A 23668-nucleotide genomic window follows, 5' to 3' on the forward strand; every position below is an offset into this window, starting at 1 on the left:
CCCGCGAGAACTCAAGGCTCGCGCCTGCGCCGCTCCAGCCGAGAGTGCGGCCCGGAGGAGGCGGGGCCGAGTAACGTCATCTCGCGGCGCCGGCGGCTGGGAGCCGGAAGTCATGGAGGTAGAGTGGGTTGGGGGCTGTTCCTTCGCGTTCCGTTAGAGGTCCCCTCGGCGGGGCGCGCGGCAGTGACCGCCCAGATCCCAGCCGTAGGCGACGCCCTCAGGAGCTGGGGCATAGTCTGGTCGGCCACGCCGGCTCTTCGTCGGCAACTAGCCTGAGGGCGGGCGCCTGCCTCGACCCCAGAGCGCAGACCCAACCAGTCGATCCGGGTCTGTCCTGGGCCCGGATCGACTCCCCTCTGCGCTCCTGGTGTAAAGGCCATGCAAGGGCGGGGCGCCGGTGCTCGGACGCGGGCAGAGCCTGGTGGCTACGGGGACCTGGAGCTGTTCGCCGAGAGCCAGGTCACCTGCTGCTTGTTCCCACAGCGGCCATCTGTGTCGTACACCAAGCAATGTAATGTGGGCAGTCCTGCGTCGTGCAACGGCCTCTGTGGCTCACACTTGCACACTAAAGTCATCTTTGACCTTTTTAGGCCAATTTGGCCACAAAATACTTAGTCACAAGGACCTTGCTGGCTGTAGGTCCTATGCTGTTGGATTCTATGCTGTTGCCACGAAATAAGGATTTTATTCATTTCCCTTCACGCAGTTACTTGTCAGACATCTATCATCAGCTTCAGATGTGTCTACTAGTTAGCACTGCGTGCCGGATGCTCTTCAAATATTATCTCTAATGCCTGCTGTGCTGGAAGGGGATACTATTTTTGCACCACTTTGCAATTAAATTGAGGCTCAGACACGTTCTGAGCAAGAGATAGCCGTTTCAAGGCAAGAGGTACAAAATTTCTGAGAATGAATTAAATTTAAGCCTTTCTGGTCCGAAATAGGGTGTGTCTGCACAACCCCATGCTGCCCTGATCGAGACTTTGAAGTCCCAAAGGAGTACAGGGCAAAGCTGGTGCAGGCACCTGTACACATGTATGTGGTCATGGGGGCTCCATGTCCAGTGGGAAAGAGGCGGGCTTGTAACTTGCACAGGACGGCATCTGTCACAACGGACAGTTTTAAGTATTGCAGCACCTAATATTTGTTGATTCAAAGGGGTGCAACTCATTCCTTTAGAGTTTGGATGCTTTTTAAGACTGCAGAGTCCCTTTTGATGTGAACATAGCCCTAGAGTATTATGTTTCTGTGTCAGTCAGGAGACAAACCACACTCGTTTTTGGACCAAGAAGTTAACTGGCCCTGGCTGGTGTGGCTCTGGATTGAGCGTTGGCCTGCAAACCAAGGGGTCACTGGTTCAATTCCCAGTCGGGGCACATGCCTCAGTTGCAGGCCAGGTCCCTGGTGAGGGACACGTGAGAGGCAACCACACATTAATGTATCTCTTCCTCTCTTTCTCCCTCCCTTCCCCTCTGTCCAAAAATTTTAAAAAGTAATAATAAAGTTAACTGGATAAGGATAAGATCTCTCCAAACCAGGTGGTGACACCGCAGAAAGCAGTACTTCCTTCCCCCAGCACCAGGGGGCCACGGAAGAGGGGTGGGGTTTTACAACTTAGAACTGAAGAGGAGGGTCCCTCACAGCTGAAGCTCAGGTCTCTGAGGAGGAGGTGGAGTTGCTTGGCCATCTGGAAGCAACTGTTGAGGGGACACACTGGACTCTAGGGTTTGGTGGGGTCAGGGTGACACCAGGCCTGAACAGGTTGGGAACCTGCAGACCACTTAGCTGCTGGTGCAGGGGGGTGACAGCAGAGACCAGAAAGTGGACAGGAAGTCCCCAGGCTGCAGAAGCAAGTCCCATGTTCCCTGCCATCTTACCTGCAGTGCTCCGCTGAGCCAGAGAGAACCTGGAGTGACTCGTGCAGCTGTCTGGGGTAGCTCCCCAGCTGCTGGGCCTGCAGGCACTGCACCAGCGCCAAGAGAAGTGAACCCCCTGGAGGACAGGAAGCATGGCAGGGAGATACTGAGCAGGGTGGGAACTTAAACTGGCCAGCTGCCAGCTTAGGGAGCTCCCCAGGGCTTTGTTACCAATGTTAGAGGTGACACCTCGAAACCTGAGCCAGCATGTGGAAGGCCCAGGTGACCTTGGTGTAATGTGGGATGGTTATGGGGACCTTTCATGGAGAAGCAGTGTGGGTTGCTGCTTTTTCCATGTTGGTTCATTATGCTTGATTTCCTGCTTTTCCTTTCCCCATTTTAAAAAGTTGCTTATTTTGGTAACTTTGGGGCAGAAAGGAAGAAAATAGTGCACTATCCCTAAAACACTTGAGTGTTTGTAAACTCATGCTTAGCAAATATGATTAAATAAAATTTAAATGTTTCATCATTTATTTGAAAATATTTACATAAGTTATCTTTAATTACTATTTATTTTTTAAAGACTTTGTTTCTTTTTAGAGAGAGGAGAAAGGAGGGAGGAAGGGGGGGAGAGAAACATCAATGTGTGGTTGCCTCTCACACGCCCCCTACTGGGGACCCGGTCCACAACCCAGGCGTGTGCCCTGACTGGGAATTGAATCCACGACCCTTTGGTTCAAAGGCCAGCACTCAATCCACTGAGCCACACCAGCCAGGGATCTTTAATTACTATCTAATCACAATGGCTTTTTTGTTTTTTAGGTTTTATTCCTTGATCTTTAGAGGGGAAGGGAACGAGAGAGGGAGAGAAACATCAATGTACGGTTGCCTCTCGTGTATCTCCTGCTGGGAACTGTCCTGCACCCCAGGCATGTGCCCTGACTGGAAATCGAACTGCGATCCTCTGGTTCGCAGGCCTGCGCTCAATCCACTGAGCTGCACCAGCCAGGTTAATCACAATGTTTTGATCGTACAGTTCTTGTAAAATCCAGTGTTAACAGTAGTTATACCTGAGTATATTCTGTACTTAGAATATTCTCATGTTAAATGGATAATTAGTGCTCCTCTGGTTTTGCTTCTGTGAAACAGCATCTTTGACGTTCTCTGTTTCAGATTGCACTAGAAGATTCTCTCACCACCTGTCTCTCGCCCTCAGTCTATGATATGATCTGCACACTCGGCTTTGAACTCAGAGAAAACCGAGACATCGATAGCATTGTCACTCGGGATGGGGAAGTGTGCTGGCGGACAATCACAGAGTGTGTGACTGACGCAGGACCAGGTCTGCCCCTGCTCCGCCCCTCAGGCCTCTGTCGTGCTTTCCGTTTGAAATGGCTTGACGTGCGAGACGCCCCTTCTGACGATTACACTGTTTGGTCAGAGGATGTTATTAAACTGGTCTGACTCAAGAGAGGGAAGGCATTGGGTGAGAAGAGAGGGAATGAGGCTGCAGAGGCACAGGAGAGTTTCGGGCACACCAGGCTGAGAAGACCTCCTGTGGCAGTGAGAGGTCAGGAGGCAGCGAGGGTCAGCGGGCTGCAGGTGGCTCGGGTCTCAGCTCCAGGCCCTCAGTCCAGGCCAAAAAGGGGAGAAAATACCAGTCGTGGGTTAGGGATGAATGACCAGTGACACACTGCACAGTTGTTTTACATCTCTTCCACCCATTTGCGTGCATGCTTTGGAGCAGGGGGTTGCCCTGGATTTTTAACAATAGTTTTAAAAATGACAGGCAAATGTGCTTAGCCCAGCAGGTCTGTTACAGGAGTTTATAAGACTGGCACACTTACAGACAGGAAAGCGTGGGCGTGCAGGTCTCCTCGCCATGTCGTTTGTAACCACTAGGAAGACCGAAGCACTTGAGACAGCCATGTGTCAGGCAGCAGGGATCAGTGAGGAAAACCATGACCATTTCAGAGGAATATTAGGCAGCAGAGAAGAAGGATGAGAGCCCAGCTTTCTGGTATCAGCATCTCCGAGCCACATTGCTAAGAGAAAAAAGGAGGATCATATACTTGTATTTGCTTTCATATGTGTAAATATTTCTAAATATGCAAGGGATTAGTAACAGCAGCAGCTCCAGGAAGGAGAGAGTTCAGTGGCCAGGAGGGGACCTACCCTTTTCCATTTTCTGATCATGAACCATCTGGATACTCAGCCCCAAGCATATTTAAGAAGTTCGTAATGTAAATATGTTCTAAAGTAACTGAGGTCATTGGAAATTTCCCAGTCTAACAATGTTAAGTAAAATTCAAGTTAAAATATTACATATACAGAATGAATCTGATTTTGTAAAAACTTATATACAGGTAAAGGAACTGAAAAAAATATTTTTTCTCTTGTGTGAACTGTTCTGTATTTCCAAAGTCTCTGTTGGTAGCATATTTTTCTTCTCTCATCAGTTAAGCACTTATTTCCAACGTAGGTGTATCTTTGTTGTTGTTCCCTTCTAGACAGGTATTGATTTTGTGGAAATTCTGTAATTAGAGCACTGTTTCGTTGATGACTCTGACACGCGCCTCCCGTGCCTTGGGCTGTGACACTGACTGGCTTTCTCACCCCTTGAAGCCCAGGGTCTGGATTTCCGGGAAAGCGTGCGGCTGCTGGGGCCTGTCTGTGAAGCCATCCACTCACACCTGTTGTCCCTGACCGAGGAGCAGTTTGGGACTCAGTACACACCCTGGCTCCAGTGGACACACTCCCCGGAGGTCCGCCTTTGCAGTCCCTCTTAGAAACCTTTATTACTTTCTAGTTCTAAAGGGGTCTCCTCAAGGTGCCTCCTCTAACCGTGAAGAAGCCGAGAGGCCTGTGGGGGGAACCAGGGCTGCCCTTCAGTGTCTCCGAGCCTGAGCTGAGAAGCAAGCCCTGTGGCCGAGGGTGGTGCGGGGCGCAGTGTCAGGACAGGCTTGGTCTGTGGGTGCTGGTTCTGGGACAGAAGTCCGGTGGGCCTTTGCAGAGAGAAGAAAGGCCTGGACAGAGCAGAGGGGCCTGGGCCTGGTGCAAGGTGTCATGGACAGAGTGGTTGTTCGGGGCCCGCACCTTGTTTTGGTTGGTTGGTTGACGCAAACCCGCCGTCACACTTGGCACATCAAACCCCCACAGTGCGGCAGAAACCCTAACATGTCCGGTCACAAACCTTCCGACCTGTGACTCGGTGTGGAAGGGTCACTGCCTCCCCCTCTGCAGTGGCACTGTCCTTAGGAACTAATCAAAACGGGAAATGAGATGTAGGTCAGAGTATTTGGCGTTTCAGTTCACAATTAGGCCACATTTATTGCTTTCAGTAAACATTTAAATAAAGGACTGTCAAAGAACTCCTTAGATAGTACATTTTCATTATTTAGATATTGTCATACTTATGCAGAAAATGTTTACCGATTCCAAGAAAGTCAAATATTCTAAGTACAAATTATGACAATCAAATCTTTAGAGCTTTGAATTTTATGAATAGTCTTGTTACTTTGAGAAACATTTCTTATTCAGCCAATAAATTCTAACATGCCTCTTATCCTGAACAGTTATTTCCAGAAATCTGTGATGCCTTGGCGAGTCGGCATGCTCCTGCCATTTCTCTGAGCTTAATGAAGCTGACATCCTGTCTGGAGCGGGCCTTGGGTGACGTACGTGCAAGAACTCTGCGTCCTCAGGCCTTCAGAGTGTCCGGGTGAAAGTCGCCTGTTCCATTCTCGCCCTCAGACCCCCTGGTTTTAATTGCCATTCCCCCATAACGGGCACTCACCTGGCACAGGTTTTACTGTCTTTTGGATGACTGTGAAGTGAGCACACGGGTGTCCCCAGTACTTGTCACCCTCCCCACGTCTGTGGAAACGTGCAGCGTGAGTCGCTTTTTTCTGAGCGTCACTCGGCTCCTTGCGATGCAGCCGTTACGCGGTTTTTGTTTGGGTTCCAGGTGTTCTTGCTGGTTGGGAAAGAGTGCCCCTTTCTCCTGCGGGACCTGCTGGCCTCGGAGGAGCTGGCCGACGTCTTTGGGAAGCCTGTGGTAAGCTCGCGGGCCGCGCTCATAGGGCAGATGCGGCGGTTCAGGTAGCTGCCTTTTTGTTCCTCGGAAACAGCTGCCGATTATGGGAGGAAGTGAGGTATACCAGTGTTTTCAGCACAGTTGTTCCCACCTCTCCTTTGAAAATTGCTGCTCCGGAAGCCAGAAGACACGCCCCTGCCCTTCCCGAGCCTGGACGCTCAGCCGAGTGGTGTGACGGCCTCGGCCAGTCGGCTGGGCCGCTTTACATTTATGTCCACTGCTTTCGTTACTTTAGTGTGATGACTGTAACACTGACTTGTTCTGGAACAATATTCTCCCTCTTCACGGACGTTACAATTTTATTCTGAAACGTCAGTATTTTTAACATGAGATTATGCCCTTTGCAACCCTACAGATTTGTGGTGGACAGAGTGTAAAGGTCAGTTAGGACACCTGCAGAGCTCCGTACTGTGCCAGAACCTTCCGGCTGGCCCACGGCCAGCACGGTTCGAGGCTGACCGTTAGGCCCCAGGAAGAGGCAGGGTCAAGGGGAAGGAAGACCAGGCGCCAGCACGCCTGGAAAGGGAGCCTGCTCAGCCAGAAGATGTTTGCAACAATTGAATAACACCTTGCAGGCTTGTTGAGTTATTCCAGGGTTCAGGAAAGCTTCCCAGTCTTTTCAGGGCTTCCTCACCCCTTGTCATCTTGAGGACCGCTTTCTGTGTTTTTCTACTTTTTAATTTTTTTGTGGAGAGTGTGGGACGGAGGAAGGTAGGGTACAAATGTCTGGCCACCACATGGACATGGCAAACGAGCACTGAGTGCCTCGGCCCCACCCATCCTTCGTGCCCCCCCTCTTGTCGGCCTGCAACAGCTTCCCCCAGATGACCAGTCTCTGCTTGCTCGGGCGGTGTGAACAGTTAAATAAACTTAACGTTCAGTTAAAATCAGCAACATTAAATTACCTCTATTGTCAGAGTCACTGACGATTGATGTTGAAGGGTCCAGGTCTCCCGTGCGAGCAGCCCTGAAGCAGCATGGGGAGCTGCTGTGAGGTCCTCCAGTGGCACAGAAGCATCTCTATGGGGTTCCACCTGGGGGCGGGACTGGAGGGCCCCCGTCAGGGGCACGGAGAGGGCTTTCCTTCCTTCACGGGTTCCCACGGGCGTGGCTCTTAGACCTGGCGCTGTGCTCTCTGAGTCGGGGCCCTGCCGTCTCCTCAGTCCCTTTGGAAGTGCATGCTGCACACCCGGAGGCCCCCGCGAGCACAAATGCATGTTCGTAACTGTGCCTGTGCAGGGTCCCTGTCATGGGTGTGTTCTCACTTGACAGGGGAGGTGACCCGGGAGCTTCAAGTGTGGGAGGCCAGCCAGTGTCTCAGTGGCTCAGCCTCTCCAATGGGCCCTTCCTGTCCCACCGCACAAGTGCCCGTGCCCCCCAGTGGTATTTCTGTGCTGAGTGGTGGTTGGTGTCATTTTCTGGAGACGCGAGGCTCCACAATGCCCAGCACCCCCGGGACAGACCTCAGCCTGCCCTCCAGGTTGCTTCTCTGAGCCCCTCCCATCTGCACAGTGCCACCCTGGCGCTTCACAGGGGCTGTTCTGAGGGCGAGAGGGTGACAGGTGCATGCCGACCGCTCAGCGAACGGTGGTGGTGCCCGTTACTTCGGCGGCAGCAGTGACGGGGGCGCCACACTAACCAAGCTGCTCCTGGTGCTGCTCCTTCCGAGGAAGAAGGAGAACATTTTTCTTATTCAGCATCTGAATGACGACTCACCTGACTGACCCCGGCGTCCCTCCCCTGCCCAGATGCAGGTGCTGACCGTCCTCGTGGGCTCGCCGAGTGGGCTCAACCTGCGCAACGTCCTGTGGCACGGCTTCGCGTCGCCGGGGGAGGTGCCTGCCAAGTAGGTTGCTGCCGAAGTGCGTCTCTCACCCAGACTCTGTCGGTCTGCGCTCTCACCACCCAGACTCCTGTATCTTAAGGAAGTGGGGGCAGGGCCCCTGCAGCGGCGACAGTCCTGCCAGGCTGATGGGCACCCTGAGGGCGGCTCAGCGGGGGACCGGGGGACGTGCACACACACCAGCTGCCTGGCGGGGGGACATCACCACAGTTTCAGCTCACGGGCATCTGAGAGTCTCTTCTGACCGACCGACACGGCACCACTTCACTTCGCTTTCTTAAGTTTGAACTTCTCCTAAAAGTGGTGCTTTCTGTACTCAGGACTGAGTTCTTCTTAGCAGGTTTCTGGCATTTCCCACCAGGTACTGTTCAACGATGGTGCTGCTGACGGTTGGACTGGGTCAGCTGCTGCAGGCGTACCTTCAGCGGACTGGATGCACGCTGGCCCCTCGGCCCCTCCTCACTCTTACGGAGTCCGAGGATTTACTGGTTTTCCCTGGCAAGTACCGCAGTTGGCACCGTCCCGAGTGCATCTCCATACACGTGTCTAAGCCACAGGTGGCACCCAGACTCGAACTCCGTAGGTGGCATACGGCCCGCCCTCTCCGTGCTGTGACCCAGGTTGTCGGGGGGCATCTGTGGGTCCGTGTGAGTGGTGGATTCAGGTTGTCCCCCACATGGACTCACATACATGTGGCTTCGGACCACTGTGCCGCGTACTTGTTCTTCACCACTTACTCTCGTGGTGCCGTGCCGATGGTGCCAGTAACGTTGTGGTCTGCCGCCCCTTCTCCTTCTGTCCCTCGACCCAGCAGCTCACCAAACTGTGTGGGTGGGCGGCCAGAACTCTGAAAGAGCAGTTTGACTCTGTGTTTGCCCCAAGCTCGTCTTTTCCGTGTTGGTGGCCGTGCTGTGAGGGCCATGTCTGCCCGTGAGGCCTGGGGAAGGAACAGAGTGGCTCCTGCTGCCCTCGCAGTCTTGGCCTGCGTGTGCTGTGGGCCCTTCTCATGGTCTGGACTGCCAGTAACGTATTTATTTTTAAGACTTTTTTTAAAGTTTTAAGTTTATAGCAAAAGTGAGGGACAGGTACAGAGATTTCCCATTCACCCCTGGCAGGACGGCCTCCCCAGCTGCTGTATTTTCAACCTCCCCCCCCGCTGGGATGTTAGTCACCAAGGATGAACCTGCCTTGACATGTCACAGGCTCCCAAAGTTTGTAGTTTGTCTTAGCATTCACTCCCGGTTCCTGCACCTTCTGAAGTTACATTTTCTTGGTCCGTGTGCTCAGCTGGTCAACCCTGGACTCCTCTGCAGGATGTTTTAGCCCAGATCCCTGGGGAGGTGCGGCCGCCCACGTCTGCTGCCTTCCAGCCTCTGCAGTCACCTGCAGCGGGGCTTGGTTCAGGGTGGTCTTCTTTGCCTTCGGCCGGCACAGGGTCCTGGGGGCGGCAGTTCACCTCCACAGGAGAGGGGCTCCCCGGCCTCACTCCCGCAGTGGGTAGGACTTGGTGGGTCGGAGAGGCTGTGCGCTGAGTCACTGTTGTTCTGCAGAGGCTACTGATGAGACACTTTTGGTGTTGGAAGAAGCGATGAAGAAGTCCCCTTTCATATTAAAAATCATGTTGCCGTATTGGGAAGTCGCATTGATGAAGTTCAAGTCCCACAGGTAAAGGAAAGGTGGTGTTACAGGGTGGGGACCAAACTTTGGGGGCGGGTCCTTCCCCAAACCCCGCCCCCGCCCCTTGTTGCTGTTGGCATCTAGCTAGTCGGCGCAGGCTGACTGGAGAGCAGGGCCACTCACCAGGCACACACCCGGTGCGGCGAGGGGAAGGTCTTGGCATCCTGTGGCCAGTGCTGTGAGCAGTTGGGGGCGACCATTTTCTAGAACCAACTTTGTGAAGCGCACCCAGTTCTTCTGTGTCCGGTGTCAGCGCACCAGGGAGCCGGGAGGGGGCCAGGGCTGCTGCCTTCGTGGGCCCTGGCGGGCGAGCATGCATGTCCCTCGGGAGGTCATAGGTCTTCGGTCCCTCCTGTCACGTCTGCTGATGGAGCCACGTGTCGACCTTGAGGACCGCCGAAGCCCTGGGGTGCGGGGGCGTTTAGACGGGAACGAATCAAGCAGATTTTGGTGACGCTTTTCCTACTGAGGCCCCTAAAAAGGCCCATCTCACACTGAGACCCTGGGAAGCTTTACAGTTGCTGGTCTGGAGCCACTCTGATGCTCCTTCTGTGTCATCGGAGCGAGGGACACCCCTCCCGGCCTTGTGTGGGACACGCGGCCGTGTGTCTGCAGAACGCCAAACCGAGGTGGAGGGGCCAGGGCGCGCATGTCCTGCCGTCTCGCAGGTTTGCTGACTGCACCGTGTTGCTGCTGACACAGCTGGAGGCCGGCCTCCGGAACGTGTTTGCCGCCGTCAACAAGTGCCCGAAGAGACTCCTGACGGCCGAGGTGCGTGCACGCCAGTGGGGACTGGCAGCGATGGCAGCGTGGCGTTCTCCGGGCCTGGCCGCCGGCTCCCAGAGGCACGTCCGTGTCGGCGTCAGATGAGCTTCTTAGCCACAAGCTCCCGTGTTTGGGTCGCTTCCTCTTCCTCTTGGTTGTTCACGGTTTGTGTTTGTCGTATTTCCGGCTGTTTTCGGTAGTTCCGCAATATTCCCAAATCGTCTCCCAAACTCAGTCGTGTCGGAAAACTCACAACTCGTGTTCTCTCTCCGTAGCTGTAGCTGTTGGCACCTCGCTGCCACCCCATGGGGTGGTCCTTGTTAAGGACATGGCTTCCTTGTGGCCAAAACCTAGCTGCACCCTGTTTCTGGGTAGCCATCAGGGAGCCCACAGGCGAGAAAAGGGGGCCCCTGGGCACAGGACAAACAGCAGCACCAGCCCCTCCCCCTTTCCTCATTTCTTTGCCCAGCTGGTCTTCCTCTTGGAGCCCCTTTACATTGATGTCCCTCCAAGTCCCGTCCCCAGTCCTGTGCCGTCTTTGCACTTGCCCATGGAGCCCCCACAGCCACGCTCAGAATGTCGCCGCAGTGGGCACGCTCAGAATGTCGCCGCGGTGGGAGCAGCAGTTGGACAGCACTCGGGCCCCGTGTCCCCAGGCTCTGCCTCTCAGCCCCTGGGGTGTCCTGAGAATCTTCGTGTGGGTTTCGCCCAGCGTCTCAAACTGGCTTTATTTCAAAGAAACTTGTTTGTCTCCCGCAATTTCCCTCTTGTCCTCAACCTTCCCTGTCACTCTGGCCCCACACGTTGGTGCTTCCTGTGCTTTTGCCTACACTTTGCTCCCTGTGGCCGGCTGCTGGGTCTTCCACGCTGCCCATCAGCTTTGCCCGTTGACGCTGCTCATGTCAGACTTTGTGCCTTTTCTCCTCGATGCTGAAGCCTCCCCTGGCTGCTCCTCACGCTCACCTGGGCTGGCCTGCCAGCCAGTCTTCACGGCCCCCTCCCTCCTGTGCCCATTCTCACGTTGCCACTGCCTGTCTCCCAACTAATGAGTGTGCCTGTGTCATCTGTGTCCCGCCTGCTCGGGAGCCTCGACGGCACCCCAGGGCCTCACACACAAGGTTCACGCTTTCAACACAGTGTGGGAGGGTCTCAGCGTCCAGCCCAGGCTCTCTCCAGCCTCTTCCCCCTGATTTCCCTGGTGCGTTGGCTCCCCACTATTCAGTTCCTGAGCCACATGGCTCTCCTCATTGGTTACCCCCCGCCCCTGCCCGACCTTGTGAGACCGTGACCATGGCCACCGGGAGTGCTGTCTGTCTAGGTCCTCCTGCTGCTTTATGTGGACGCACTTTGGCGTGGCCTCCTGTGTGCTCTGTGGAGCTCTCTGGTGCAGGTTCCTTGAGAGGGGGGCATTCACATTGTCCCCCGGGGCTGATGCCCAGAGCCTGTCACGCAGGCTGTGCTGAGTCAGTGTGGCAAAGCTGCAGCAGAAGGAGCTGGCACCCTGGGTGGGGAGCACAGCCACTGGGGACTGACGCCAGGGGAGCATGGCTGTGCAGTGTGAGTCCGTCGGGTTGCGTGCCATTTGACTGCACAAGTGTGGGACTGTGCCTGCAGACCATGTGACTTCCGAGGAATATCTCAGATGTCCACCGAGGCTTCTCTCTAGAGAGAGCTCAGCGTCGGTTTATCTGCGAGGCGATGCGCATGTGAACACACTGTGTAAAACTGGGAAGTGCCAGGCGGTCGCTGCTGTTCTCACTGAGAGCTCGTCACGGCAGTGGGTCCGTGTGAGCTCCACGGGAGGCCTGAAGGTCGCGAGACTTCAGCTCCTGGGAGCTTTAGGTCTCAGGGGTGAGAGCGAAGGCGCTCCTGCCACTCAGGAGCGGAAGAGAGAAGCCCCTGCACGCAGCCGACGGGGGCAGACGAGAAGCTCCGCCTCTGTGCGGGCGTGCTCGGTGTGCTCGGCCGGCCCCCGGACGTGTAGAACTGACCGGGTTTGGGAGCCAAAGGCACAGGCTCCAGAGTCACCGGCACAGTCGGGGGTCCTGAAGAGCACTTGATGACGTGTGGTTGAAAACGCACTATGAAGCCTTAGTAAGTAAGAACGCTTCGTGATAGCCGGCCCCCGCAAAGTGCCAACTTCTCCCGTGATGCGTGCAGTCTTCCTGAGCCCCCGGGTCGCCGCGTCACGCCCTGGGGTGCAGAGGGTGCCAGAGCCTGCGTCTGAACTCCCCACTGACAGCACCCGGAAGGGCTGGAGGAGGCACCCTGGTGTCCCGGCTCCCTGCGCGGCCTGGCCCCCTGCAGGGGCTCTGTCTGTGTGTGCGGTGGTCTGCGAGGCTGTGGGGCCACAGCTGCGAGGGCGTCTGAGCCAGGCAGCGCCAGGCCCACTGCGTTCTCCTGTCCTTACATGCCGCGTGCTTTGTCCAGACATTCTTCCCAAAGTGACGCCTTGTTTTCCAAAGGGTTTCGTATCTGTTGCCATGTAGTAGTGTTTTCCTTGGTTTGAAAAGTACCATTGTGCTTGTATTTTGCTTTAATTGTTTCTTTTCTTTTCTTTCCTTTTCTGAAGTCAACAGCTCTTTACACCACCTTTGACGAAGTAAGTAAACTTGTAAGTTATAAGGTATCTTCAGACAAAAACAAAATTCGAGATCGGCCCTAACGCCCGGGCTTGCAGGGGCGCACTGACAGTCATATAGACCGAAATCCTTGTGGGAGGTTCAATGTAGTTTTCGGGCTAATCAAGGCCCGATGTTGTTCACCAGGTTCTGCAGTTATCAGAGGCCAGTGCTCTGACATCAGAGGGCACCAGCAGGCACAGGGCGAATGCTGTGAGCTGCGATGGCCGTGCAGAGACGCGCCAGTCGGGTGGGAGGGCTTTGCTTCCTGGTTTTGTACATGAACTGCACACCAGCCGCTGTTGCAAGACTGTACTGCGCATGGACGCACTCGGTCTGCGTGCTTTGGGGGTGGGACTCAGAAGGTAACATTGCCATTGGAAACATTTTTTCTCACTCCTAGAGTGTAAAGGCTTTTGTTTGTTCCGTCCTGGGTGGTAATTCCCATGCACCTTGGACTTAGCCTGCGGAGGAAGCAGGGGGGGTCTCTGGGGGTGCAGGCATCTAGGCCTTGCTGCCTCCGGGTAGTTATTGGGTCCTCAGTGAAGAGGTGGCAGGGATAAGGAGGTCACGTGCTTACCTGCAGTCTGCTCTATCAGGTGAACGGTTCACCACTCGTAAGTGCACATTTGGTGCTGTGGGGTTAGACCAGGCAGCACAGCCAGGCCTTTGTGGGAGTGCGGGTGTAGGGTCGGACCGGGCCGCGGTTCCACCGTCCCAGTGTTGTGTGGCTCAGGAAGTGGCTGGAAGATACTAGGCACACTTACACACGTATACATGCAAACACACGTACACCAGTACACACAGGTACAAGAACATGTAAACACACGTGCACACATACGCACAAACACATTTATATCCACCAACATACAAGCGAACATGTGTACAGGCACACACAAGTACGTGAGAACACGTGTGTGTGTCTGGAAATGTGCACGTGCAGTATAGAGGTGTGTGCGTGTGGATACATGTACACACACATGCCTGAACACACGTACACAGACATGCCCACACAATTAAGGACCTGCATGCACTTAAGGCCGCCGAGCAGGTGGAGAGAAGCCCCCTGAGCGTCCTGGCGGCCTGTGCGACCTTGTTTCATCCGGCCCTCGTGGGGCTCGTGGGGCCATTCGGAATTTGTTTGTGCTGTTTCAGATCTTGGCAAAGCACCTGAGTGACGGCAAGCTCAACCAGCTCCCTCTGCTCCTCGGAGAGCCTGCGATGGTAAAGTGTCAGACTCCTCCGTCCACTGCTCTCGTCTGTGTGCGGTGATGAGCGGTCCCCAACGCAGCCTGCACCCCGGCCTAGGCTCCGTGGCTCGTGCCAGGCTCACAGAGTTGCTGAGCTGCCGCACGGTCCCAGTCCACATCGCCACGCCGTGTCTGCAGCAGGCACCAGCAGGGGTGCTGGCGGCTCAGGCCCGGCTCCTGGGCGCCATGGCCGAGCGGCCCCCGCCCGGGCAACGTGTGGCCCGGCTGGTGGCGTGGACTGTGCTCTGGGAGGCAGCGGCGTCAGTCAGGCGAGAGTGCTGGGTGGAGGGGGGTCCTTGACCGTTCAGAGCCGTGGCATCGCTGTTTCGTGTTTCACGAAGGTGCTGGGGCAACTCCTTGGACCGTCAGTAGTTCTGTGCTCGCTCCTCCAAACCGGGCTGGCGGGCCGTGACGCTGCCGTGTCGCGCAGACCCGCACGCGGGCTGGGTGCCCGCTCCCGCTCTCGGGAAATCAGGGTGGCAGGCTCCTAGCCAGCACCTTCTCCATCTTGAACCTGGGACGCCTCCGTGCTCTGCAGTTTGCCTGGGTCAGCCGCTTTCCCCTCAGACCTGCAGGACAGGCCCAGGACTGGGCTGTTCAGAGAGAAGCAGATGAAAGGAGGGTGCCTGAGGGGGGTGTGGGGGGCAGAAACAAGGGCTGTATTAGCTCCGGGGCAGGGGGGGGTCCTCTGTTGCCTCGGAGGCCTGGCTCCCAGACGCAGGCACAGCAGCTCTCTCTCCCTCGCAGGAGGTGACGATGGGAAAGGGTGCGTTGCTCCCACCTCCCGTAGCTCAGTTGGTTACCACGGTTTCAGGTTCAATCCCGGTGAGGGCACGGGTGAGAATCAACCAATGAGCGCATGGGCGTGTTGAGCAACCAACCGGTGCCTCTTCTCTTCCCGCCCCTTTCTTCCTCCCCACCCCCTTCCACTCTCTCTCAAATCAATAAGTAAAAATTAAAAAGGAAAAGAAAGGGTGAGTTTCACTTAGCACTGGACGCGCCCACGCAGCTCTGTGCTAGGGCTTGGGCACCAGGCTCCTCAGTCTCCTTTCCAGCCTGGCCCCTGGTGGCGGGGTGCGGCGAGGAGAGGGGTTCCCGGGAGAGCCCTGCCCGAGACAGTGGGGTGCAGCGGGGACAGGGTCCCGAGGAGAGTTCAGCTGGCTCTTTGCAGCCCGGTGGCTGGGAGCTGCACCTCTCTGAGGCTGGCTCCTGTCTGCACTCTGCTCCTTAACCGAGTTGGGTGGGGCCCTGCTGCCTCCTTCCCCTCTGCTGAGACCACTAACAGCCGGTTTTCTCCATCTGCTTTCTGGAAGGAGTTTCTCTGGGACTTCCTGAACCACCAGGAGGGCCCTCGCCTCAGAGACCACCTGAGCCACGGTGAGGTCAGCTTCCCCAGCTTCCCCAAGGGGGTAGCTGCTCAGCCGCTGTCATTCTCCATCGTGCTTCTGCTGAGGTTCCTGGGTGAGGATGTTGCGTCAGAGTTGAAGGTACCGTGCCAGGGAGAAAGCTGATGGCTGTCGCTCAGCTCGGAGAGGGAGAGCTCATTTTTAATGGGATTGACTGTTCGCCACCCTAATTTCTGTGGCTGGCAGCGTGCCTCCCTGGGGACAGATGGGTGTGAACTGGTTAGAGATGTGCATGGGACCCCTGCCCTCTGCAGCAAGTAAGTCGGCTGACCTGGTCTGGAATAACTTACCCCATTTCTCAAGAACACGCTCGTATGGGAAGCTGCAAACTGAAGAACCAGACTAGGGAACAGGACTCACTGAGTATTCAGAATGGAAGTTTTTACCGACGTCTGTTGTATTGGTGGGGTGCAGTATTGGTGTCCATCAGGAAACTAATTCTTTCCGGAAGTAACGTAAATAATTTAGGTTACAGTGCTACTGATACTTTCAGCTTTTCAGATGCTCGGTGCCGTGGGTATCGTTAAAGCCGCTTCGCCACTCCAGCAAGGCAGAAACAATCCTCTGGTGGAAGGGGAGGTGGGGGTGGGCAGGGGGCGGGGAGGACAGGCCGGAAGGAGCGCCGGCCGGCTCGCTGTGGGCGCGGACAGCGCGCTCCCCGCAGGCTCCTCCGCCACTGCCCACCGGGGCGCTAGGCCCGGGGTCCTCCTCTCCCCACTCCTCCGCCTCCCACGTCCCGCCCTCCACTGGAGGGAGACGTCCCAGCCTGCGCCTGCCCCCGGAAGACCACTCTGACGGGCCCTGGAGCACCAGTGGCTGCCACAGGCCGCCCACTCACCGTGCCCTCTGTGCAGCGGGCAGACGGGGCCTCTCTGCTCGGGAGCCACCGGGTGTCACCCCTGGCAGAGCGGTGCCTGGCTCTCTGCACCGTCCTGGACCTTCCTGCCATGGGTCCTGGCTGCCCCCCACATGGGGACCCCAAGGGCGCCTTCTGCATGTTGTGACCTTGTCTCAGGACGCCCTGCTCCCACCGCTGTGCGGCCTCAGGGACTTGGGGTGAACTGGCGGCCACTTAGGCACTCCCCGCTCACACGCAGGACGGCCGCTGACCCCGCCCCCCTCCGCCGTCCCCTCGTTCCCCTGGTCTCCACTCAGCTGACTTGGGCCTTCCGCTCCCGGGGGTGCCGGCTGCACTCGATGGCGTTTTCACTCTTTCCAGGGTTTGTGTGTTTAGCAGTTACACGTTCAGAGCCACGTAATTCTCTCAGTTGTATTGGGTTTTTTAAATAATATATTTACTTATATTTAGAGAGAGGGGAAGGGAAGGAGAAAGAGTGGGAGAGAAACATCAGTGTGCTGTTGCCTCCTGTGTGCCCCCTACTGAGGACCTGGCCCAAAACCCAGGCATGTGCCCTGACTGGGAATCGAACTGGTGACCCTTTGCTTCACAGGCCTGTGCTCAATCCGCTGAGCTACACCAGCCAGGGCTGTATTGATTTTTTAATGTTTAATGCTGTCTTTAGGAGGATCTGTTCAATTTTCCAAATGTTTAGGGTCTCTTTGTCGTTTATTTCTGGTCATCTTGCACTGTGGACGAGAGTGGGCGTGGCCTTTTGTCGCTGTTTGTGGCTTCGTTTAAAGCCATTTTATTGGTTGTGACGGGACTACCGCCTTACCCCTTCTCTAAAGAACAGTGGGGTCACATGAAGGGAAATGATGGGAGATCGGGCTCCCACGAGGCTGGAAACACTCAGGACGAGACAGAACAGGAAGCCAGACCCAAAGCTGCAGTAACTCCTGTCTGTTTCCTCTCAACCAGGAAAGAGCGGCGGTGCAGCCACTGGTCCGCACGGCGGCAGCCTACAGCGCCCGCTTCCACCCCGCGGCCCTGCTCCGGAAGCAGGTAAGGACCCAGCCCTGCTGCGCAGCGGCCACTCGGCAGGGGGCCTGTGCCCGTCCCCTGCTGCACAGGCTGAAGGGGCAGGCTGCCCTGTCACGGCAGCTCTGGGGGCAGCAGATCTGGCTTCCTAACCGGGGCGTGTCACTCGGTCCCTGGCCTCATGTGTTGGCTCAGCTGCGTGGCGTCGGCCACAAGCATTCCGGTCCTTCTGAGCTGTGGGCTCCGCGTGCCGCAGCTGAAATGACAGTGGCATATGTGTGGTCGGGTGGCTCTCACACTAAGTGGGCGACTGCGGACAGTGCCTGGCGGGCTGTTCCGATTGTTATCATCAGCCCGGACCGGCTGCTCGTCTGTGACGAAGAACGTCAAATTTTCTTACCAGCTTTTGCTGCCTTGTACGTTCCCTGTTTACTCACAAGCAAACAGAAAAACGTGACCCGCTCCTGCCAGGCAGCTCCAGTTTGGACGTTGGCTTAGGTCATGCTTCACTCTGCGCAGTGCAAAGCGTGCAGGTGGCCCCTGGGCCAAGGCAGGCTGGGCCCACGCTGGCTCGGAAGTTCACCGGGGAAACCGTGCTGTGCCAGACGCTGTGGGGTCGGCACAGAGGCCCGGGGTCGTCTGCCAAGGTGACGAGGGGAAAGGCGCCTTGTGAAGCCCTGGCCTAGCAACCACTGACAAGCAGGGACACCAGGGAGAAGGGCCTCTCCTCGGTGGACACGCAGAGACGGGCACACTGCGGGCACCGCGCCCAGGTGGTGTGAGGGGTTCGGCCGTGGGCCATGTCGGGTTCTTGGGGCGACGCACCGGTTGTTGCACTTGGCCTGGCAGAGTCTGAGCTTCCCGAGACCTCCAGCCCGCCCCTGACCCCGGGGAGGACACGTGCGCCTGCCCGAGGGCTCCTGGGTCAGAGCGACCGGGAGGGAGAGGAGCTTCGGGAGGGAGGGTCCGTCCCTCAGCCCCACCAGGCTCTGTTGCTGCAGCTGCTGCCTCCCGCCCCCTGCCCCACCCCTCCCCTTCCCCATGGGGACATCTCAGGCCACCGAGTTCTCCTGTGGCTCTCACTGCACCTGGTACCTGCTGCTTGTTTAGCAGAAGCTCTCGCACCCTCTCCTCTCCGAGGCGATGGCTCGGGTGTGTACGGCTGCCTCACGAGTCACTACGTTCAGTGGTGCCGACAGCAGCCACCTAACTTCCCTGCCCTCCGTGCATCCAGTGTTTGGGGTGGGCTGTGGATGCTGCTGTCCCACCTCATGGCAGAAGCTAGTGCTGGCCGCGGCCTCCACGGCTTCCCCAGGGAGAGCTCCCCCCCAACGGCCTGGCACCCTCTGTCGGCCGCTGGGGACTGGCTGCCCACTAAACCCAGCCCTGGCCGCGGTGGGACTCGCCTCGCAGCCTGGCCGCAGGGCCGTTGGGAGAACTTCTGGACGTTACCCACCCTGCCCTTCCTACCTGGAGACAGTGGGTAACCGACACCGCGGCCTTGTTTTCAAGTGTAGGGCCTGTTACAGTGTCACAGACACGCTTCCAGAGTGACTGCAGCGCCTGTGACAACGTGAAAGTGTTTTCTGGAACTCCACCCTAAACCTTTACAAGCACAGAGACCTTTTGCTCTCAGGTGCTGGGCTGTGAGAAGTGTATCCGGTGCTGGTCCCTGCCGCCTCTGCCCAACGGAGCCGGGGGGGAAGCAGCCAGGTGAGCCGCCCCCGACGAGGTGCAGACCTCGAGGTCGTCAGTGGCCGCACTTGAGGCCCCAGGTGGGGGAACGCCCCGCAGGGACAGGGAGGCCGTGGGGCCACGGGGTCTGGCTCATAGGAGAGTCGTGGGGCTGGGGAGAAACTCAGGTCGCAGAGCCGGCGGCAGAGCGCACTACCTCCAGCACGCAGTGCTCTGTTGCCCCCACCGCTTGCAGCAGCGGCTCCTCAGCTCACACTTAGGAGAACCAAGTGGCAGGTGAAGTGCTTTGCCCAGAACCCAGTCACGTGGACCCAGGGACTGGAGGGGCAGGGCCTGCTGGAGCGTGGTTGGTCGGGTGAGCACAGGGGTGTCATGACTCACAGCTGTGGTCCGGATGTGTCACCTGAAATGTCACAGGGTGTGCTCACGCGGGATACTGCTTAGTTACAGAATGACGTGCTTGTGACTTTGGAATAAAAGGTTTGGGGCTAAGAGAGGGGCGTTACTTGTGCCGGACCCTGTATTAATTTGCATGGGCACTAATTGGTCATCTTCGTTACTGTCGTGTAACTTAAATATTTTCTATTTTTCAGGTTAGAAGAGAATTCTGAAATAAGCGCCTGCAACTCTTTAATTATAAAAATCATGGGTGAACTGTATGGCCACATCCCTGAGAACCACCGTGTCTTCGGTGACTTGGAAGACATTCCTGTCGAGAGGTAAGTGCCACCCCAGAAACCGCTGGAAAGTGGGTGAGCAGGCCAGGGTCCAAAGCTTAGCTGCTTTCTCCTCGGCACGTTTGACGGGCGTGTCAGTGGCATCGGTGTTCATGGCTGCTCCCCAAGAGGAGCCACAGGGGAGCCTGTGTGGGGTCTCTGTGCCCGCACCCGTCTGCCTGGCGACTGCTAGCCACGGTCACGCCTGCGCAGGCTGTGCCTGAGCTGTGATTACCGGGGCACTAGTGACCGAGAGGAGGCGTGAGCTGGCCCCGCTCCCCGGATCCAGTCTAGCTGCAGGTGCAGGCGTGGCGGCCCCAGGCGGTGGCTGTGGTGCGACCAGCAGCCACAGGTTCTGACCCGCAGGTGGCCCCAGCTGCTCCCTGGGCTCTGCAGCATCCGCGTCCCAACCCTGTTCTGGCCCAGAGCGGCCCTGGAGGTGCTAACCCTGCTCAGAGGCATCAGCTCCCACTGCGCCTGCGTGGCCCTGCAGGTGGCCACCTCCCTGGAGCAGAGACAGCGGCAGTGGGCGGAGAAGGCGCTGCGCTCCCGGCAGAGGCGGAACTTCCTGCGCATGCTGAGCAGGTGGGAGGCTCACGCCGGGGCAGGGGTCGCCTTCGGATGCAGGTTGGGTTCTCCCTTCAGAAGAAGTGCCTCTTTTAGAGAAAGTTACGGGGCGTAGTTTAACGCAGCCATCGTTTCGGCCCGAACCAGTACTTGGAGCGCAAACGTCACAGCAGGTCACCCGGGGCGTGCCAGCGGCCCGAGAAGGCACGGCCCCCTCAGGACATGGCCGCTTTGGACAGATGCCCATGGCTTTGAGTTGGCCGGTGTCTGCGGAGTTTCTGCTCCCGGGTCGCGCTCCGCCCGGCAGTTTGCAGAGGGTGCTCCTGACGGCACTTCCTCCCCTGGCAGCCTGGTGTTAAGCCTCTGCCAGTGCTACGGGGAAGGTGGCATCTCACGTCCACTAGGGCTGCTCGGGGCCACAGAGGCATGGGGCCCATTCCACACGGAAGCCGCCTCCGGCTCTTCCCGTGTGCGCCACTGCCCATCAGGTTGCGAGAAAGACGCTGACAGGTGCAGAGAAAAGGGGGCGTGCGGGGGTCTGGGGTCCCAGCGTTATGTCGAGGAGGGCGGAGGCAGGGGCCTCTGGCTCAGACTGGGGCAGAGGTGTGGGCAGCGGGGCTTCCCCGCACACCACGGGCATTCCTGCCGTGCCGCCTGGGGAGACGGCGGCAGGCGTGGAGGGCTCTTTGGAAAAGCTTGCATTTCCAGACTCTCGACACAAGGGCCAGCTGGTGCAGCACCGTTTCCTCTGTGAGACTGAAAACCATTGCACTTGACCAACCGCGGCTTCTTTTGTGCACTTCCAGCACCAAGCTGCTGTCTCCCGTGCTGTCCCTGGTGCTGTTGCTGGTCGCTCTGGAGCTGCTCAGCGTCCGGGAGGTGCTCGGGAAGACGGCCCGGGAGCACCAGCAGTACCTCAGGTGCGTGCGTCCTGCCCACCGGGCAAGCGCCCAGTGTTGGGAACTGCACAGTCGGTGCTCCCCTTGGTTTTCTTCTCTGGCGATTTTCTAAAAACCCCACTGCCTGCCCGGGCTGCTGTGGCTCAGTTGGTGCGTCCTGTAACCCAAGGGCTGTGGGCTCGAGTCCCAGTCAGGGCGCACGCCCGGGCTGCAGATCCAACCCCTGGCCCAGCCGCACACGGGAGGCGACCGGGCGATGCTTCTCGCACCGCTGTCTCCCTGCCTCCCTGCCTCTCTCCCTAAAACAACAGAAGACCCCCCCGCGGTGAGGGTGAAGGGAAAGACCCATCGCCTGCCTGGCCCTGCCCTCGTCTTCACGGGTTTCATGGAGCCCGAGAGCCGTCAAGAGCCTCCCCTGTGCGCTGTTCGTCCAAAAGTTTCGGCGACCTACCGGAGAACACACTGGGCGGCCCTGGCAGCGTCCAGCCATCTTTCCCCAAGGGGAGCCAACGCCGCCACTGTTTTGAACACCGTGCAGACACCCCAAGTCAGGGTCAGGGTCAGGGTCAGGGCTCAAAACCAAGTCTGCTCTTCACGGGGAATACCCCCCACTGTGGAGAACCCACTCGGCAGGGGCCCAGGTCTGGGTCTGAGAGCAGGACACCCCTCGTGTGACAGGTTTCACAGGCAGCGATGCCAGCGCAGAGGCAGCCCCGTGATGTGGCCACGGGTCGGTGTCCAGGGGCAGCCGCCTCTTGCTCCCATGGGCCCCTGTGTTTCCCTGGCTCTGAGCCTTGAGGGCAGCAGGCAGCTCTCGGGCCGTCGTGTGCATAGCAGGATGCCCAGGTGCCGCCAGCTCCCCCAGTGTGACGACAGGGTGGCTTAGGTGATGCACTGTCCCCTTGACTGAAAATCCCTCTCAGGTGGGAAGTGCTCACGTGACAGGAAAGTCTGGGCAGTCGTCCATTCTTCTTCCAACTTCTCAGAGCGCGTCCAAGGCTTCAGAAGTCCGTGTGAACTTCAGGGGACTAACTACTTGGGGGCTGTGAGCAGAGCTCAGAAAACGCAGGAGCCCCGCCCCCATCAGAGAGCGCCCTCTGTGGGCGGTTGGTGGGACCTTTAAGGACACACAGACCACAAGCTGTCTCCAAGTAGGGGTCTCCCAGGGCACCCCCCCTCCTGGAGGGTGAGAGCTGATGGGCAGGGCGGACACGGGCCTCTCGGTACCTGGAGGGCGGTTCACCACCACGTGGGACGTTAAGGCCTAGCGTGCACACAGGCCCGGCCCAGACCTGAGAGCACGTCTGAAAAGGCGGGGAGCGTGGGACTCCTGGGCCCCACCCGCCTTGCCAGTGACAGCCTCTGCAGGGGCCGCCGCCACGTGACTTGTGTCCTCTGTCCGCTCGTGTGCATGCTTTCTTCTCGGATTCGCAGACACAGAGGAAGAGAGAGCGTGCGGTTGTTTCCACGTCGTCGAGGACTACAGCGCTGAATGTTTTTCTGAGCAGGTTCCTGAAGGCGCTGCTGCAGTACATGGAGAACCTGGAGGTGCAGAGCAGCGGCGGGAGGAACCAGTGGGGCAGGGTGGTGGCGCTCACGCATGCAGCGCTGCTGAAGGTCCAGGCTTTCAGTGAGACGAAGCGGATGCTGGTCCACTCAGCTGGGAAACCCAAGTGAAGGGTCCCAGGAAGTCAGGGCCCCGCCTGGACCAGACCTCCGCGGCGGGCCGACTGGAAATGCAGAGTGGCAGTTCCTGGGACACTCGGTCCCCCTGCATGAGGCCATGTCCCCCACGATCCGCGCACCAGGGGCCACGTTCTGTCAGCTTGTCGCCTTTCGGGTGCCGGGAGGCCCGGCTTCATGGGCGAGGCGGGCGGCCTGGACTTCACCACTCAGGATGCTGGTCTGTGGTGAGCAGTGACCGTGCCCACGGACACTTCCTCCTGCCCTTCAGCTCCAATCAATGAGTCCCACTGAACCAGCATTGGTCTGTATAAAACGATACGATTTTTGCCCTGTCTTCTGTCTTTATTACCGTTTTTCTGTGAAGACATATTCCCTCTGGCCATGCTGAGCGTGTTAGAAGGGGCATTTGAGGTGATAGAAAGGCCCTGCCGTTCGGCACATGCGTGGGTGAGGCGGGTCAGGGGGGACAGTCACTTCCTGATGGGCTGCCGTGGGGGGTGGGACACGTTCTGGCCCGCCCCAGCTCACTGGCAGCGTGGACCAGGCCGGCTCCACGTCTCCGTTGGGAGCAGCGTCTGGCCCGTCCTGCAAGAGATGCAGGAAGTGGGCAAAGAACAGGAGGCTGTCTTTCGGGACCAAGCACCGGGCTGCCCTGCTCAGTCCCCAAAGACACACCCTAACCCGACAGCCTGCGCCCTGGCGTGCGGGTCTG

General features: G+C 57.8%; 1 protein-coding gene across 3 annotated transcripts; it reads left to right on the forward strand.

Annotated features, from left to right (window-relative positions):
- The first annotated feature begins 62 nt into the window (after positions 1-62).
- Positions 63-23285, forward strand: ERMARD (ER membrane associated RNA degradation). 3 transcript variants are annotated; one of them, XM_037064786.1, is made up of 18 exons: positions 63-118; positions 3030-3198; positions 4482-4621; positions 5432-5533; positions 5824-5913; positions 7701-7798; positions 8157-8293; positions 9346-9460; positions 10141-10243; positions 12810-12839; positions 14014-14082; positions 15422-15595; positions 17334-17417; positions 19030-19106; positions 19682-19807; positions 20171-20389; positions 21178-21291; positions 22779-23285. In XM_037064786.1, the coding sequence occupies exons 1-18, from the start codon at positions 113-115 to the stop codon at positions 22945-22947; spliced, it is 2022 nt and encodes a 673-aa protein (XP_036920681.1). In that variant the 5' UTR covers positions 63-112; the 3' UTR covers positions 22948-23285. The 3 variants fall into 3 exon arrangements, with proteins under 3 accessions (XP_036920681.1, XP_036920804.1, XP_036920728.1); XM_037064833.1 differs by lacking the exon at positions 63-118 and having other exon boundaries at positions 3123-3198; positions 4487-4621; XM_037064909.1 differs by lacking the exons at positions 63-118; positions 4482-4621 and having other exon boundaries at positions 3116-3198.
- Positions 23286-23668: the final 383 nt, after the last annotated feature.

Source organism: Sturnira hondurensis, unplaced genomic scaffold (genome assembly GCF_014824575.4).
Source record: "Sturnira hondurensis isolate 20B ecotype Veracruz unplaced genomic scaffold, ASM1482457v3 Scaffold0000167, whole genome shotgun sequence".
Taxonomy (NCBI): Eukaryota; Metazoa; Chordata; class Mammalia; order Chiroptera; family Phyllostomidae; genus Sturnira; species Sturnira hondurensis.

Bases quoted from the DNA above. Each gene is read 5' to 3' on its own strand.
- ERMARD (XM_037064786.1), top strand. The intron at 10,244-12,809 runs GTGCGTGCACGC...CCTTTTCTGAAG, and splicing joins AGAGACTCCTGACGGCCGAG to TCAACAGCTCTTTACACCAC. The intron at 12,840-14,013 runs GTAAGTAAACTT...GTGCTGTTTCAG, and splicing joins TTTACACCACCTTTGACGAA to ATCTTGGCAAAGCACCTGAG.